We start from the raw sequence: 17,937 nt of genomic DNA, 5'->3' as shown, positions 1-17,937 counted from the left end.
CTTATTAATTAACCAATAATAATTTTTAGTTATCGTGCTTGAAATTATCTTATTTGAACTTATTAGGCTAAATATACATGAAGTCTTGTTTGACACTATTATTGATCTAAAACTTATTTTGTTAGAAGTTGTTAGATGTAGAATATAAGTGAATAAAGTGTGGTAAATGAAGCTCTGAACTTATAATTCCTAAACATTTCTAAACATTTTAGCTATATAGTTCGTATACTCTATATATAAGGTAAAGAGAACAAGGCCTTAATTGTGTAATTTGGCTGGCAAAAGCCGAGTAAAGTATCGTATTCGATACAAAGTGGGCAGGGAGTTAGCTGTGCAGACTGGATGGAAGAGCCTAAGTGTAATGAGTGTATCCTCAAGATATATAGTGACAGCAAACAACCTGGCAACACTTACTAAGCTGTGTAACTTGAATCTCCTTATTAAATTCTCGTATCTTTGATTAGCTTATGTTTAACTATCTTAATAATCCTGACTTTATAGTTCCTTTAAACTCTGAAATAATGGATGCATGATGTAACTGTTAGCACCAATATGCATGGTTCATGCTTAATCTAAAAATAAAAGGATGCGTTGTGTGTATAATTTTATGATCAATGTATATGAACTTTTAATAGATAGAGATATTGGACGTGGTCTCTCTCCTCTATTGGATAAGTTTACAAGGCCAATATTACAAGTATATAACCCAATTAGGTTTGCACAAAATTGCATATACTACATGTCTATTTTTCATTTAGCTATTTTTTTCAATCGGAAAGATACACGAATCTAAAGATTCTCTGTATCAGAGATATTTCATTTAGTTAACATAAACATTAATTAACTACAAGATAATATTTGATTTAGCTCGTCTGGTATACTCCCATATTAAAAGTTTAACTTTATTAATTAGCAAAATGAACTCCAATAATATAATCCAAGCACAGATCATATATGGAAATGACATCTATATCTATATCTATATATATATATATATTAAAACCCAAGGCAATAATTGTAATCATGCCACGTGTCATCATTTTTGCCACGTATCATCATTTTTGCCACGTGTCGTCATGAATTGATAAATGATGTGGGGTCATGTGATTCATGTCATATTAAAACTTTAAGAGGTTTGTTCACTTGACACGTCATCATTACACAAATCTCTTCCCTAACAAACCTTTGATCAATAATAGATAAACCTATTTACAGGTTTATGTAGGGGACCCACTATCAATACAACTCATTAAATTCATCCCTTTTTTTCCTTAAAAAAAAAAAGAGAAAAGCTTCACATTTTTGCCAACTAAGCAAAGACAAACCGGTTTGTCTACACAAACCTCTTCACAACAAACCTCAACCCAACAACAAGAGGTTTGTGAACAAACCTCTAAATTGTTCCCACAAACCTCTCCACAAATCTCTTGTTACTATTGCCCAATCATCAATTTTCCCTCACAAAATATTAATATTCATAAATGCTAATTTTTAATCTTTATTCTTTCTTCATCTATACTTTGAAGAAATTTATAATGGTAGATAAAAATTCATTTAACAGATAACGCAAAGTAATATGAAGTATAAAAGTTAGGTTAATGCATATTTCATAATGAATTTTGTTAATGTTCATAAAATTATAAAAAATAATTTTTTTTTTTAAATTATAAAACCATCAATAGATTTCACTTTAATTTATTAAAGTTATTTTTAAAAATAGTTAACTATAGTTTTTTATACACAAAAAAATTGGCCTGGGGTATCGCCAATAAATTACTAAAATCACCATATTGCACGACCAAAAAGGAGTTACTAAATGCCACCAATAAATTACTTAAATCACCATATTGCACGACCAAAACACATTTACCTAACGACGTACCATAGTCATTACATCCCTATCTTCACAACACCGCGGTGTCACGTCCTCGATTTGTCACCGAACCACCACTTTCCCCACCTCCGTCACTATTGCAACAAGCCAGGGAGATGTCAAGAGTATTTTTTTGATGGCAAATAACAATCACATAAAGCAGTCCGTAGAAGCTAAGATTCACGTGGGAATATAACTGTAATATCACGATAAAGTTAGATATCTTTTGCCACGATAGATGATGCCATCATATTGCTGTCGACGTTAACTTGTCTTATTTGTTGCCCATAATTTGCCATGACAATGCACTTGCATAGTGCTACTATGAGGTGTGCCATAGTTCTATAACTGTTGTGATAGTACCATTGTCATTGGTGTATTAATAAGAGATTATATTTTAATGAGATACAAGTCATACAAGAGTTGTCTGTTAGAATTGTAGCTCCCTAGTGTAACAATACTATAGTAAGCAATAATAATGTAGAAAGTAATGCAAGAACACACAAAATAACAAAGATACACAAGTCAAGTGAGGTTCCATCTTAAGATCATATGTCGCTAGGAAAAGAGTCCAGAAAAACCTTATAAACTAGTCACCTTGTTACTACTCAGTGCTCATCCAATGTGACACAATTGTTTTCACACATATGGAAAATTAGTAACATTATCTGCGAGACAGATGTAAGAAATGGGAGAATCGTAAAAGGAAAGGTATATGATTTCAATAGGACATTAGATGGGAAGTATTAGTGAAAAAGGGAGTTGTAACTTTTTTTTCTTTTTTTTTTTTTTTTTTTAACCTAAAAATCCAAATTAGTATGAATGACCAATATTTGCAGATGGAAAGAGATTAGTACAGGTTATTTTTGTTTCTTTACAACATTTGCTAAGAAAACAAACTTGTGGTCGACCTAAACGATCAAGAGACATTAACATCCTTTTCATAAAGGAAGTGCTTTGTACTTCCTTTTCAATTTACAGAGAATACAAACTACACTGCTAAAGTAAACACCAAAAGAAGTGGGGATTTCAACTTCAGATTTCTACACAATCATCATCATCAATTTCATCTTCAATGTCCCAGTCTACATCAAATGAGTTAGCCGACTTTTGTAACTCTGTTAGTCCAGTGAGATCTTCCAAATATGTTGGGTGGTTAATAGCCTTCAAAATGAAATCCATTCCATTCTTCTGGAATTCTGATACTATCTGAAAATTTCAATTTTAAGAAAGCAAGATTCAGATTAGCAAAATACAAACACAAGGTTGTCGCCTACATAACCTACCTCCCAGACGATACTTTCTATTAAATACTATATGATAATTAAGATTAAGAGACTGTTTGCTGCAGATGATAATACTAGTTTCCAGTAGAGAAAAAAAAAAAAAAAAAAAAAAAAAAAAAAAAAAAAAAAAAGAGTTTTATAATGGATCTTCTAATCGATTCAAGGTAACCTTATGGATTATCTGCAAAACTACTTTTGAGCTATAATCTTTTGGGTTGATCAACAGGATCACTTGACAAAGGTAAGGAAAGGTCCAAGTTATTCTACCATAATGTTATATAACATTGTCAAATGTGGAAGCACAAGTAATAAAAAGTACTTAGTAGTTCTAAACACTTTTCCAAAGAACAGGATGATTGGTTTCAGAAAGGTCTTAGAAATTCAAGGGGAAAAAAATGGCTTTCTAAAATTAACTCAAGCAGTCAACTTTAGATAGAAATAACTTAATCATCAATCCACATTCCTAAACTCAGTGGCTCAGATAATTTTTTAGGGAAAACAAACCACGTAGACAAACATGGGGAGTAAGATGGGAAAGCACATTGCATGGGTCAGGCATAACTTACAATTCTACTACAAGCTGTGCAGCTATTCGAAGCATGACCAACAAGTGTCATCTGCGTAAATTGAGAGAGCGAGCCTCGAATTTGGTGTGGAATTATACCAAGAGGTTGCTCACTGCTTCCACTTGCACTTAAGCCTGAATTTTCAGCAGGTGCATACATCCTGTGCAAATTCATTCATTATACACCATATATTAAATCCCAATATGCAGTTAAAAGAAGTCCTTTCCAAAAAATTTAAACGTGATTTAATCACACAATCATATGCATAGGAGGATATGCAATAGAAGAAAAAGCAGGGTAAAAAAATGATATTTCTCGACAAAACAGAGATCCTCACATACTGAGCTATGTACGAGTTCTCATTTTATAATTCATAAAAGAGCATTTCTGGTAACATCATTACCCAAGAGGATGATGGAGAAGTCCCACTAAAAGCTCAACTGCAAGTGCTGAAGCAATTGGAGCAAGACCTGGACGTGTGACAGTACATTGCTGGTCCAGAGTGCGGTTGGAAGTTGACTGCAAAACAGAAGGCATAAACAAAGATGCATTACAAAAGGTATTGATATAAACAAAGCATAAAAAAGAAAAAGATTCCATTACTACATCTAAGAAGAAAATTACATCAATTGGTGCAACCACATCATTGCAGAAATAGCAGCCCAATCTAGTACCCTTGTCTTCATCCTTTACAGACAAGTTCCCCATGCCAGACGGCAAAGTATTAGCCACTTCAGAGGAACTGACAGCACCAGCTCCATGGCGCATAACCAAGAAGCTCTCAAACCCCAATGCAGCATTCACAGTAATCTGAATTCACATAATTTTTATAAACATTTAAAACCAAGCAAAAATTAGCTAATGCATTAGATTGATTCTTCAACTACACATAAGACAAAAAATCTCTCTGAGGAAAAAACGGCAAATCATGCATCATTTGATTCTAAGAAACAAAGCTGATCATGTTTCTAACCCATAGGGATATAAATATACTATAAAAGTTACATGTAATGATGTGAAGCAAGGAATAAGAGAGCATCGATGATAACAATTCTAAATCAGCTATTTTCTATGCACTAAGAACCCACCTTTCCCCTTATATATTTCAATACAATTACAAAGATATATACACTTATCCTGTTGTTTGACTCACAGATAAGCAATTAGGATATTATTGATAGATAAATGTCCTTCTACTTGGGAACTTCTCAGGAGTACAACCAAACATATCTGCATGCTTTAACTTTGTACATGTTTTTTAAGATAGTTATACACAGTTCATTTATGGAGCATGAAAAGGAAGCATTTAGAAGTATATGAGAAATCATAGACAAATGTTTATGACTTTATAAGAATTATTACAACAAATGGTCAAAATGTCAGAAGAGAAGAAGAAATAAGTATGTATATAAGCTAACAACCTTGTTAGAATTGGTGCTGAGAAGCGTTGGAAGCCATCGACTTTCCCTTGTATCAGTTAATAAGAAAATTACATCATGGGAATCAATTAATTCCTGTAGTTGTCTGCAATCATCCAACACCTTGCTCTCTTCCTGAGTAGAAACTGGATGCCCAGGCATTGGAATGGCCATCACAACACCTTTTGCATCCTACAACACGCAGGAAAAGACCAGACATGCACCAAATTAAGGGAAGAATCCAATCATGCAGCCAATATGACATAATTGACAAAAATGAGTATAGTAAAAAGTCATTTTACAAAAGTTCAACATTGTATACCACTGCTGGGAATATAGACTTGAGACTTCTCTCTGCAGCCATGGCTTTATATTGACCACCATTGAGACAATCTTCCAATGTATACAATGATTGCCTTAATGGATTAGACATGGCCACCTTGCCACTGTCTAACAGTGTAATCTTCCGCACACCCCAAGCCTGTAAAGATACTATAAATACATTAACTAAAAGAAAAAAAGTGAATACAAGGCATACAGATCCTGTGATCAAGCAACTTACCATCAGTGTTCGAGCAACTTGGCAACCTAGAGTGCCTGCCCCAAGAAGAAGACACCTAGTAGCAGATAAAAGACCCAAGTCCAGAGAAGGTAAAGCCCGCCATCTCATCAACTTCAAATTCAAATCAGCAGCAGATTCAGCCAACCTGTGAATGTTGACAGGAAAAAATAAAATTCATGATATGATTCACATGATGACATGATAACTACAAGTATAATAGCAATATATATGGACATGAGTTTATTAACATCATACCTAGTAGGATCCATAGATGTAGCAAGGTTAACGGATCTTGTTAATTTTTTCTCTCTATCAAGTTCCCATCCAACAGCTTTAGGCATATGAGCCTGATCCTTCCATCCTACAAAACTAATTTTTAGATGGATACTAGCATATAACGAAGCCTATACATGTGAGGGAGGGGAGGGGATAGAGAGAGAATAAAAAGAAGTGACCATAAAGAAATGTTACTCATTTTCTTCCACTACCTTGTGGAGATATCAGCGCTTCACCAACAAGTGACAAACCCATATCAGCAAAACCACGATTTTCACGATAGCAAAAGAAGGGGACAGTTTCCAGGTTCCATCTTGTATGCAAAAAAGCAAGAAAGTTGCGAAGAGGCCAACCAGGATGATTTGTAAGATGACAAGGATCATAAAAACCAAACAAGACCTGCATATCACAGAATATAAGCATCAAAATAGACTAATTTCGCTAGAATGTAGCTTACTTAAGTGGGGAAAAAACAAAGAAGTTAAAGTACATTGCCAAACCTTCTCACTGTCTTGTTGGCAGGATTCCCACTCACTAAGTTGTCTAACTGTTGCATTTGAATTTGAAGCAATAGTAACGAGAAAGAAGGGAACACCTACACAATATAAATAAGCTTTATCAATGGATATAAATGGAAAGAGGATTTGATTAATGTATAAGATTATGCAGAAAATTAGTAAAGGCCAAAAATAATAAACTTCCTTTCTACAAGAGAGAGAGAGGAGATTACCTGCAGTGACTGTTGAACTACGCCATTCATTGCAGGCAGCAGACACAGACTTAGCCTATGAAGCATTGATGCCAGCAACTCAAACATTAAATAAAGGCAATAATGAAAATCCAAAATAAAAATGACTTTCGTTTTTTACACACCTCTTCCACGCTGAACCACTCTGAAGCAGGCTTCAGATCAACCAAGGCTGCTGGAGGATCAAGCACTAAAGCAGGAAATGCAACAGAGTAGTAGAACCTCCATTTTTTTAGGTCAGCAAATGAGATAAGAAGAAATCTAGAAAGTAATGCACAGTCTTCCTCAACCTTTCCGTTACGAATGTCATCCCAAATCTGAAAGTCCAATAAAAAATCTTACTCAGAGAAACATATTAGGCAATCAAACTTACAATAAAGGCAATGGAAGTAAGACACACCTTTTCTGCTTCTTCTTTCAATAATTTTTGTTTGTCAAGCTGACGAAAGCCCTCTATTGTATTTGTATTATAGAGGGTGCCAGGGATAGCGCATTTATTTCTATTCGAATGGCTTGAATTTTTAGATGATAAATCCTCATTAGTTTCAGATGGCAAAGATTCGGAAAGAACAGTTAAGTGGTTTGATACGCGATGATGTGAACATGGTGCAAAAAATCCTGCCAATTTGAGTATTCAAAAGGTCACACAGTTTTCAAACCTTACAGCAATTACTAGCTGGGAGATCAAGAGAGCAGAAAAATGAAGAGAGTAGGAGACCCAGATTAAACAACAACAACAACAACATACACACACACACACACACACACACATAGGTTTTGTGTAACACTATAGTAGGAACCTCGCCTTTCCTCTAATAGCTTAACATCAAATAAGGATTGAGGAAAATAGAATTCTTATCCTCTTCCATGAACCATTTCCCTTCAAATCTCCTTCGAGAAGAAAAAAAAAAGACGGACTAATCATGATCAGACGTAAAACATGTGATAGACAAGAAAGTTGAGAGAGAATCAGATCCCAATCACTAACCCTACCTGAATCCCCTGTTCCACCCCCAAAACGAGCACAAGATCCTTCAATAAACCCATTCTTTTTGTATATAAAATCACTCAAAACCATGCCCGATAACAGAATAAGTAACAGTAAAACATCAATCATCCTAAGTTCATAATGGCACCTAAAAATCCTAACAAAAGTTGTTTCAAATACACCAACTTCCACACTTTCATATCACAATTGGCAGCTCATAACATGGCTTTACCTATATCATAGAATACGAAACATCTATCCTAGTCACTCCGCGTGCATTTGTTCAATGGACTCACCCTTTCACTCCCAGAATCGGTTGAGCATAAGTGCCTGTCCTAATTGGTATGCTCATAATCATGATCAAGCTGAACTGCTAGTTTTCGAATACGAGACATCCATCTAAATCACTAGTCTCATAACAGGCGTATATGTTCAATCATCAACACACCTAGGAAGAATGCAAAATTCTAATTATAATACCAAACCATGTTATTTGTGGAAAGTCAAAAAACAGTTTTTTTTTTTTTTAAAAAAAAAAAATTAAAATTAAACCTCTATTCAACAAAATCAACCATTAACATTGTACTAGAACAATTTCAAATTTTGGGTAACAATAATCTTGCAAAATTACATTGAATCCCTAATGCAACTTAACTTCCCACCACATAAAATCAAATGAAGGCCATGTTCCCAACTATAAATTTGCTTAATTTCAGAATGAATTAAACAATACACAACAAAAATCCCAAAATTATTTCCAGAAAATTGAAAAGCAAGATTTACCGGAAATGGAAACAGCTGATTCATCGGTTTTCCAGTGATTGAGCTTGAAAGAACAAAGACGATGCCAAAAACCCTCATCAATTGAACTTTGAAGAGGTGCAAATTGCAGGATTGATCCGCTGTTAGATTTATCAATCGTTTGATTTTCCATTACAAAATTCAAACTTGTTTATTTGATCATAAACCTTCGCCTTCTTCCTTCTTTTCTACTTTCTTTTTCAAGTCTACTTGATTTTTAGTTTTTATTTATTTTTATTTTTTTGGCAGGAAAAATTCAATTAAAAGTCAATTGGTGTTCTTGTACATCAGGTAGAGTTATTTGATTGACTCCTACTAGCTTCTGGCTACTTTTTTTTTTTTTTTTTTTTTTTTTTTTTTTGGACAAAAGGCTTCTGGCTACTTAGACCAAGTTCAATGCTCCGTCGGCCCGTCCCAATTTAATTTGCTTACTCCGTACTCCCTCCGTTTCACTCTAAATTAGTTGTGGACCGTATGAGTATTATACTATAACGGGGTGTTAGGTATATGGAATAGGGATAAGAAGGATAAAAACATAGGATAATAAAAATGGTGAGATAGGGATAAAATAAAGTGTTATCCTTTGTTTGGTTTAATTTAAGGATAAAAGTAAGATAAATAACAAAGTTACAAATATACCCTTATTAACTCTACGTTTATTATTTATTTTTTCTTTTCATTAAGGGTATATATGTCATATTAATTATAATCCCGATCCCTCCATCCTTATATTTATACCAACCCTAAGTATAGAAATTGAAGGAAAAAGAGGGGTTTTAATCCTTGTCCTATCTTCTCTCAAATCCCTATCCCTATAAACAAACATGGAATTCTAATATCCCTTTTCCAAAATCCTTATTCCTTTTCTTTAATCCCCTAAACAAATAAAAAGCAGTATATTGTTGACCACCACTTGGGATTTATGCTAAAAAAATTCATTTTGTCATGTGTAGTGTTGTTTCGTTCATCATTATACTTTAATACAGTATATTTTTTCGAACAATATAGGTAGTACATTGGATTATTTTTAGAGAAATAGGCAAAGGTTGGATTAATCTAGACAATTTTTCCGAAATAGAATGAAGAAAGTAATAGCCATTTGTTTCTTTTAGTCTTGCTATGTTGATTTGCTATGGTGATTTGAGTTACAACGATATACCAATGTTTGGTATGTTCAACCACAATAGTTTTATTTACAGCATCCTTGTATGTAACGATTTTACCAACAATTTTCCCCTTTTAAAAGATAGCAATGAACTACTTCGTATTATCCGTTATATATAATTAACAAAGGAAAACATTATTTATTTGCTAGTATTTAACTATTTACGATACAGAACCATAATTGCCTAGACATCTTTGATCATTAGAAGAATCAATGTCCAAGTACTGAAGTACATGTTCTTGTTACAGAATCAAATTGCCTAGTACATTTGTTTTTCTTACATGGCACAGGAACAAAGCGTCTATGCTCCACATTAGAAACTTTTCAAAAATCCTACTTTTTTTCTCAAATTCAAATTATCCGATGGTATTAGGCCTTAGAGATTTGGGAGTACATCTCAATTCACAAGGGTGTTAGGCTTATACATTACTGCATCACATATATGTATTGACTCACAAAGATGGGCTCAATATTGAGGATTCAAAGCAAGAGACCTTTCGTCTCTTGTTTGGTAATGTTGCAGATGGCAAGTACTCTTCTGATGCAGAAAGTTTCTGGAGTACAGAACACAGGGCTTCGTGTATACACTTTGCGAATTTGTCTGTTTTGTCATCACCATTGTTCTCTTTGTATCCAGTGACAATAAGAACATTCTTTACCCTGCCCTCTAAGGTAGAAATCTCCGCCTTAGCTATAGTGAGTTGAAGATAATTGATGGCTTGCCTCATATCTGGGATGAGTTCTGGCTTGTAACGACAGCATACTGAAACCCTGAATGCGAAAGAGCCATCTGCTATGTCTTGGTCATTGTATGGCTCAACTACAACTTCATCAGCATCTGTTGGTACGAGCAGCCCCTTGGAAGCCTCGTATGCTTGCTTCTTTAGCACTCTGACTTGGGAAATTACTTCAGCTAGCAGTGTTGCTTTGTCAATCTGAAGGGTCATATATTGATGCAAAATTAATAGGCATTTCAAAATCATAGAACATTGTATTGTACATACTTAAAGGCAAGATAGTCACCAAGAAGACGTTCAATAAATCTTGTATGCAATGAGTGAATTGTTATACAACAGGCTCAGTCACCCACTTTAATGCCAGTATGCAACAGGTCGGTCTAGTATCTCTTGTCTGAGCCATACAAACTAAAGTTTGCAAAACATCATAGCACGAGAATACAATGCTAACAAGGCAGAAAATAGACGTGTTTTTAAAATTTTCACCCAGGGGTTAACAATCTTAACTTATTGATCTATATCTAATCAAATCAGCAAAATTGAAAGTAGTTTCAGACTCAGAGTACTCTTGAATCTCAATCCATCTATGTGAACTTAAAACAAAGCCTGTCACAACTTGTTCAACAACTCTTTATTCTAAGAGATGGCTGTGAAAGCCATCAAAATCTAGCGGCTTCAAGTTTTCACCTATACATCATCACCAAATATCATACTCCCAACATAATAATGAAGATTCGCCGATGGAAAAGTCCAAATGAATAGTACAAGCATATTAATGCACTGAAAAGCACATATTTGATTAAACAAATAAGATAAGACATAAACTTTTGTTTCAGTTGCCAAGTCCCTTGAATCTTGATGCTTACATCAGGAACAGATTTCTAAAATACTGATAAACATGATTTGGTAGTCTGCAGGCGTATAATTTAATGCCCAAAAGGTTCAATTACTTCAATAAGCTAAAGAATTATCAGAATATTCATAAGTCTTTAGCTAAACCTTGAGATGGGAGTGTCATGGGACCACTAAAATGTCTATACACGAAGCCGCCCATTAACGACGTCGATTACAGGTACAGCACAGCCACTATTTTGCCTTTTTAAATGAATGGTTTACATCATTAATTATTGTAAAAGCAACTCCATGTCTATGGAAGGAATAGTCAAGCATCTCTGAAAATAACATTTTAGAATATTTGTGGAAAATGGAAGCAGGTTTTTTCAGAAGGAATCACAAGCTAATTGGTGATTATTCAATTTATAGTCACCAAACCAGAATAAGTAAGGTAAAGAAGTAAATTAAACACGACGAATCAATGGAGAACATTGACCTCAGAGATGTTGATCTAAGGTAATGAAGTAAATTGATCTAAGAGCTAGAGCAAAAAACTATGATTGAATTCTGAATGTGCTGCTAATCACAAATCACGGCATTATGCTGCAGTCTGAAGTCTAGATTTCATAAAAACAGTACCAAGAAAATAGTTTTAAGCTGAAGGGTGTAATAGAAAATATGATCAAGAAAAAATGGATTTATTGGCAGGAAACACACTAACAGATAACTATTTTCATTATTTCAACTATCTAGTACCCGATTAACAAAGCCTTCCGATTTTACAAGCAGGGGGAAGGAGAGATCATCTCATACCTTATCATTTGAAGGAAGGAAATTCCGAAGGGTAGCAAAATGACCATTGATTCTCTCTCTTCTTCGCCTCTCAGCCTCACAATGGTTCCTCAAAGCAATTGAATTCTTCCTCTCCGAGGTAACTTTTTTGCCAAAGCTATCAGGTTTCTTAACAACCTCATCCATCTTACTGTCAGAAAGTGGTGACTCTCCTACCCATTCTAATGATTTACAATGTAACTCCAGATTATTGGGCATAAACAAGCCAAAATCAGGAAACTCTGGACTTTGGACTAGAAAACTCGAGTCCATTGCACCAAAAAAATGAAAGAGAATAAAAAGAATTAGAAAACGTAATACACGACTTAATAATCTATGAGAGAATTAAGGATCGAAGATTGTTCTGAGACACGGATTTCTGTAGCTTAATGTTTTGGCAGTTGGGATGATCAGAGACAGATCAACAATGGAGCTTAATGTTTCTTTCTTGTACTCGAAGCCGTTGTATATGACTAAACTCAGGATTCAAGGAATATTCAATTGGTTTAAGATTCTGAATAGCTATGTTTTGAATGAAGAGACAACAAATTCTAGAACTTGCAGATTACCAGTAGTATAGTATATTGTATATAACTTAAACTTTCAAAGAAAAGTTTATTATACCCCTTAATTAAACTATATAATACTTAGAAGAGGGCCAAGTTGAACATATAATAAACCTATTTACTCATCAGTCAAGAATAAGACAGATTAGTGAGGTTGAGTAACAGGATTAAAGAAACAAACAACACATCATCAACTCTAAATATCAGAAGTTATTTTAATCATGGTGATACCATACATAACCAATCACTCTATCTTTAATATATGAACAAAAAATAAGAATATAAAACAATGGAAAATGACCAAGAAAAAACAAAAGGTTGCTCTTTTGTACAATTAAAAATCCCAGATCAGCTAATTAGTGTCAATAAAGTTAAGTTTTGACCAATGCCACAATAGTGACTAGTAGTATGTAGGGACTAAGAGTGGTCACCAACAAAGCCGATTTTGAGAAAATCAAAATCAGATTGGCTAAATGTTCAGCTCAACTTAGTTCTTTTTTATGAACAAGCCAGGTTCAAATTCAATATTGCTGTTTTAGTAATCAATAAGCTGAGCCCAAAAACAGTTATTTTTATAAATAATTCATCTATTAAATGTAATGAGATTCTCAGCATGGCTTGCGTGCTTGTCTGAGTTAAAAACACCAGAACATTGATGCTGAGTGGAGGTCGGGCTCACGAGCCAAGCCTGGGCTAATACACCTATGTAGCTTAAGATGAGAAATTAATTTAAATTAAGCCAAGCCCTGTTGAAATACAGCTTTGCTAGGATAGTGGTCTTGTGGCTAGCCTTCAGCTTAATTTCAGTTCAGTTCAGTTCAATACAGCTCCAATCAGTTCAGTTTAGTTCAGTAAATCAGAACAGACCCTAAATGAGCAAATTGTCCTAAATGAGCAAATTGTCAAACTTCCATTTGGCAAGAAATAGATGTTACCACAATTCATTAAAGTTATTGGACACTATACAACTAATTAAAAGGAAATAACTTTCTTCTCATAGCCTAGTTTTAATGAAAAAAAACATACTTTATGATGAGGAAATAGCTATAAGCTAACAGTATACGCACTCCTTGTATTCCCTCTATTTTATTTAATTTACTCATTCACTTTTCACTATTCACATAATCTATTTTGACACATATGAGTGATTTACACATAATAAAAAACATAGTCAAGATCAATCTTGATACAATGATTTCAATGTCAAGTATATAAAATCAAACTGTTATAATTTTTTACTTGGTGATAACTAAATATATTAAAGTCAAGTGTGAAGAGCCGGAAGAAAGAAAAAGAACGTAGGGTGCACAAGATAATAATCTAATGGCTTAATTTCACAAGCGTAACAGATAAATTCAATGAATGTTCACCTCTGCAACGGTCCAAGCCGCAAGGTCAGACGATTTTTGAGATCTTTTCTGGCTTATTCACATAGCATTTTGCTCAAATTTGTCATCCCATACGTCATATTCCTACAAAACCAAGGTTGAAATTCAGAGAGAGGCAAATACATTACATTTTAAAATACTTTTTTTTAGTAAAAAAAAATTAACAAGTGGAAACAAAAGTCCAACACCAATAATTTAGTTTTTCAAAGTACACAAATCTAATAGAGTTTGCACTCACATTTTTAAATATGTTTCTTCAGCATCTAAACCAATTGATTGATCTAGTATTTTAATCATATCATATAAATAATCCCATCACAAAACTATCTTGATGAAGTCTGTAAGCAAAACTTCAGAAACACAAGTCTCAGTTCATCACCACAAAAAAGCTGTAAAACAACATGGAATCTTAATTTCGACTACCATTTCAGCTCTCTGCTGAAGCTACAAGCTTTCTTGCCTTATTACTATTTTTCTGCTACCTGTTTCGACGAAAAAAGAGAACTGACACCAAGGCAAAACCTCCCCAGCCATCTGGTTCTTGGCCTGTTATTGGCCATCTACATCTTCTAGGAGAACTTCCTCACATAACTTTGGGAAAATTAGCAGATAAATATGGTCAAATCTTTATGATCAAGCTTGGTATCCACCAAGCTTTGGTTGTGAGCACAGCAGAGATGGCAAAAGAGTGCTTAGGCGGCACCAATGACAAAGTCTTCTTAGACCGTCCCAAAAAAATCTTTGTAGAGCATATAGCTTACAATGGTGCCATGTTAGGCTTAAGCCAATATGGCCCATATTGGCGTGAGATGCGTAAAATTACCACTGTCGAGCTACTGTCCACCCATCGGGTAGAGATGTTTAAAAATGTCAGGATATCTGAGGTAAGATCAGCGATGAAGAGTATATCAGTTGTCAGGTCTGAATTAACAGACATGAAACAATGGTTTACTGATATAAGCATGAACACTATTGTAAGATTAGTTTCAGGCAAGTCATTGAGGGAATTTTATCAAGGGGAAGAATATAATAGGTGTGTAAAGGCTATCAGGGATTTCTTCAAATTGGCAGGTGTATTTGTCCCTGCTGATGCACTGCCCTTCCTGAGGTGGTTTGATATTGGAGGGTATGAGAAAGAAATGAAGAAAGTGGCAAAAGAGATTGATCACATAGCTCAAAGGTGGTTAGATGAACATAGAAACAAAAGCTCTGAAGAGGCACAAGGAAAGCTGGACTTCATGGATGTGATGCTTGGTAATTTCGAGTCTGGACAGGAAAAGCCTTCCAAATATGAAACAGATACAATTATCAAAGCCACTTGCATGGTAAGAACTTCTACACACAAATTAATTAAAATTAATTTTTGTATTATGAAATATCAGTGTCGGATTAGTTCTTGAACAATCTAATATTATGACAAGAATAAAAAATAAAAAAAAAATTATAAGCAACCATGTTTTCATGATAGCTTTGTTCGAATCTGAGCTCATTTTAGTTATGAACTAAGCTTGCACAGCCCTTAATCTGAATTTATTTTTAAATATTTAATTTGGGAAAAAGAGCAATTCTTATACAGTTGCTAGAGGTGATTACAGGTCAGTGAGTTCGGCTGATTGATAAAAATGAACTAATATGCAGAACTATGTTTTATCATCATCTTACTCACTTTAATCTCAAAACAAAGTGATATTAGAGATAATCTATACAAAACTAACCAAATAAGGACATAATACAGCTTATTGTCAGGCATAAAAATCTCTAGTGAGATAATAATGGGCCATTGCGAACCCTACTTGATATCACTGTCTAGCCCCCTCTAACAAATTCCATCAAATTTTACAGTTGTCCAATTGTTAGATGAGATATTTTCAAACATTAATTAATTTCTTGTACTTGGAAGGCATTGATTTTAGCAGCAGCAGACACAACAGCAGTAACCTTAACATGGGCACTATCATTGCTACTCAACAATAAAGATATCCTGAAGAAGACTCAAGTTGAACTAGACACAATAGTGGGCAAAGAAAGGCAGGTGGAAGAATCAGACCTCAAGAATTTAGTCTACTTGCAAGCAGTTCTCAAGGAGACTATGAGACTATACCCTGCTGCACCCCTTTCAGTCCCTCGAGAAGCTATTTCAGATTGTATCGTGAGTGGTTACAATATTCCAGCTGGGACACAACTCTTTGTCAATCTTTACAAGATACACAGGGATCCAAGAGTGTGGTCAGACCCATTGGTTTTTCGTCCTGAAAGGTTTCTCACAACTAGTGAAAACTATGATGTTAGAGGCCAAAGTTTTGAATTTATGCCTTTTGGAAGTGGAAGGAGGATATGTCCTGGTATATCATTTGCCCTTCCAGTCATGCAGTTTACACTGGCTAATTTACTCCATGGATTTGACATCTCAACTCCATTGGATGAAACTGTCGACATGACTGAGGGTTTTGGACTAACCAACCTCAAAACAACACCACTTGAGGTCATCCTCACCCATCGCCTTCCTTCCAACCTTTATAATGACTTTACAATGGTTATTGATTAATTATCATCTGCATACCACCTTTTCTTTTCTGCACTAATATGTTGTGCAGCAATCAGTAATTATCTAGACAGAATTTTACTACAATTATATGTTTTACATTAAGCTACATATTTTATCTTCTTATAAATCTGTTTTCAACCCTAAACAAATCATCCTTAACAGTGACTCAGTTAATGAAGGACATGATGAACCTGATCCATTATTGTCATTCTTCAGTAGTTATATACCCTATGGTTTTTGTCTGCAAAATTATTTATATAGCCGAAAGTAACCTACAATACAATAATAAAGTATCAACAGATAGTATCCAAATGATAAATTAATAATAATATAGTATACATTTAGTGCTAGTCAAACATTTTTAAATACTTGTTCCATTTTTTTATTTAGAACTGTGACAAGTATTGTGGGACGGTTGAGAGAAAACTTGCTCCACTTTTCTTTTGCGACCGTCTTTAAATACTTGCTCTATTTCCTTATTTGAAAAGCTTTTGTATTATTTAAATCATTTCTCTCAACTAATAAAACCCAATATTAGGACTTTTAGATTATTTATCCTCCAATTTACCTTCTACTAACTCCATTATCTCTATATTTTAAAACTTTACCCAAAATCTCCTAAAACTCCGCGCATAGATAAATGAAGCAAATATTTAAAAACAGAGGGAGTATTTTATTAATTTCATATCCTCTTTTCTCTAATTTTCTCACATACTTTTGCTTTTTACAAATTTTTATCCTTCCACTAACCCCACTACCTCCATATTTTATTATTTTTCTCTCATTTCTCCTAAAACTCGGCGCATGGAGATATGAAGCAAGTATTTAAAAACGGAAGGAGTATAAAGTAAATGATCGAATACTATTAGCGCATAAATTCACTATTAAAAAACTTGAATATTTTTATCATTTTCTTTTCATTATTAGCGATATATTAAACTCTGAAACATTCTACTCCAATAAAAATAGCACAGGGTCCCTAATTTGCATAAGACGGCCCTAATCACAAGCATGGTTTAGCTCATAATCGAGGTTTAAGTTGTGAATTGAACTTATGGGGTTTGTGATTTGATGTAATTTTGAAACTTTTACAACGAGTTAAAGAACAAGTTCTTCAGAGTTGTATAAAATTCAGAGATGACAACTCTATTGATTGGTATAATTGGAAAACTTTAACTAGGAAGCATAACTACAGTTTATTGGCATTCATAACAGAACAGATGAAACAGTACCAAGAAAATAGCTTTAAGCTGAAGGGTGTTAAAGAGAAAATATGATGAAGAAAATAATGGATTTATTATTGGCAGTTAACACACTAGCAAATTTGATTATTTCAACTGAATGTTGTATAAG

At 34.1% G+C, this 17,937-nt stretch overlaps 3 protein-coding genes across 4 annotated transcripts; 1 reads left to right on the top strand and 2 right to left on the bottom strand.

The window, feature by feature from the left end:
- Positions 1 to 2,686: 2,686 nt before the first annotated feature.
- On the bottom strand, positions 2,687 to 8,819 carry LOC145611314 (ubiquitin-like modifier-activating enzyme atg7). Its single transcript, XM_081666634.1, has 14 exons — positions 8,501 to 8,819; positions 7,130 to 7,347; positions 6,855 to 7,046; positions 6,712 to 6,766; positions 6,482 to 6,576; positions 6,194 to 6,380; positions 5,961 to 6,066; positions 5,706 to 5,850; positions 5,466 to 5,624; positions 5,147 to 5,335; positions 4,350 to 4,535; positions 4,129 to 4,244; positions 3,726 to 3,885; positions 2,687 to 3,082 (listed from the first exon to the last, which is right to left on the bottom strand). Exons 1-14 carry the CDS (start codon positions 8,649 to 8,651, stop codon positions 2,909 to 2,911), a joined length of 2,133 nt encoding a protein of 710 aa, XP_081522760.1. The 5' UTR covers positions 8,652 to 8,819; the 3' UTR covers positions 2,687 to 2,908.
- Positions 8,820 to 9,809: 990 nt separating this feature from the next.
- LOC145611489 (transcription factor bHLH30-like) lies at positions 9,810 to 14,411 on the bottom strand. Of its 2 annotated transcripts, XR_014106393.1 has the most exons (3): positions 14,278 to 14,411; positions 14,022 to 14,123; positions 10,479 to 10,618 (listed from the first exon to the last, which is right to left on the bottom strand). XR_014106393.1 is itself a non-coding variant. In XM_081666819.1 (2 exons), exons 1-2 carry the CDS (start codon positions 12,356 to 12,358, stop codon positions 10,136 to 10,138), a joined length of 774 nt encoding a protein of 257 aa, XP_081522945.1. In that variant the 5' UTR covers positions 12,359 to 13,531; the 3' UTR covers positions 9,810 to 10,135. The 2 variants fall into 2 exon arrangements, 1 of the variants encoding a protein (XP_081522945.1); XM_081666819.1 differs by lacking the exons at positions 14,022 to 14,123; positions 14,278 to 14,411 and adding an exon at positions 12,068 to 13,531 and having other exon boundaries at positions 9,810 to 10,618.
- Positions 14,412 to 14,464: 53 nt separating this feature from the next.
- Positions 14,465 to 16,917, top strand: LOC145611488 (cytochrome P450 CYP82D47-like). The gene is made up of 2 exons (XM_081666818.1): positions 14,465 to 15,364; positions 15,940 to 16,917. Exons 1-2 carry the CDS (start codon positions 14,669 to 14,671, stop codon positions 16,582 to 16,584), a joined length of 1,341 nt encoding a protein of 446 aa, XP_081522944.1. The 5' UTR covers positions 14,465 to 14,668; the 3' UTR covers positions 16,585 to 16,917.
- The last annotated feature ends 1,020 nt before the right edge of the window (positions 16,918 to 17,937 follow it).

Source organism: Chenopodium album, chromosome 24 (assembly GCF_948465745.1).
Source record: "Chenopodium album chromosome 24, dcCheAlbu1.1, whole genome shotgun sequence".
Classification (NCBI taxonomy): Eukaryota; Viridiplantae; Streptophyta; class Magnoliopsida; order Caryophyllales; family Amaranthaceae; genus Chenopodium; species Chenopodium album.
This window is presented reverse-complemented; position numbering and strand designations above follow the sequence as displayed.

Bases quoted from the DNA above. Each gene is read 5' to 3' on its own strand.
- LOC145611314 (XM_081666634.1), bottom strand. From the start codon at position 8,651: ATGGAAAATCAAACGATTGATAAATCTAACAGCGGATCAATCCTGCAA. The intron at 6,381-6,481 runs GTTTGGCAATGT...TGTGATATGCAG, and splicing joins GCCAACAAGACAGTGAGAAG to GTCTTGTTTGGTTTTTATGA. The intron at 4,536-5,146 runs GTTGTTAGCTTA...ATGTGAATTCAG, and splicing joins TCAGCACCAATTCTAACAAG to ATTACTGTGAATGCTGCATT.
- LOC145611489 (XM_081666819.1), bottom strand. From the start codon at position 12,358: ATGGACTCGAGTTTTCTAGTCCAAAGTCCAGAGTTTCCTGATTTTGGC. The intron at 10,619-12,067 runs GTATGAGATGAT...ATGACCCTTCAG, and splicing joins TCCTTCCTTCAAATGATAAG to ATTGACAAAGCAACACTGCT.
- LOC145611488 (XM_081666818.1), top strand. From the start codon at position 14,669: ATGATCAAGCTTGGTATCCACCAAGCTTTGGTTGTGAGCACAGCAGAG. The intron at 15,365-15,939 runs GTAAGAACTTCT...TGTACTTGGAAG, and splicing joins TTATCAAAGCCACTTGCATG to GCATTGATTTTAGCAGCAGC.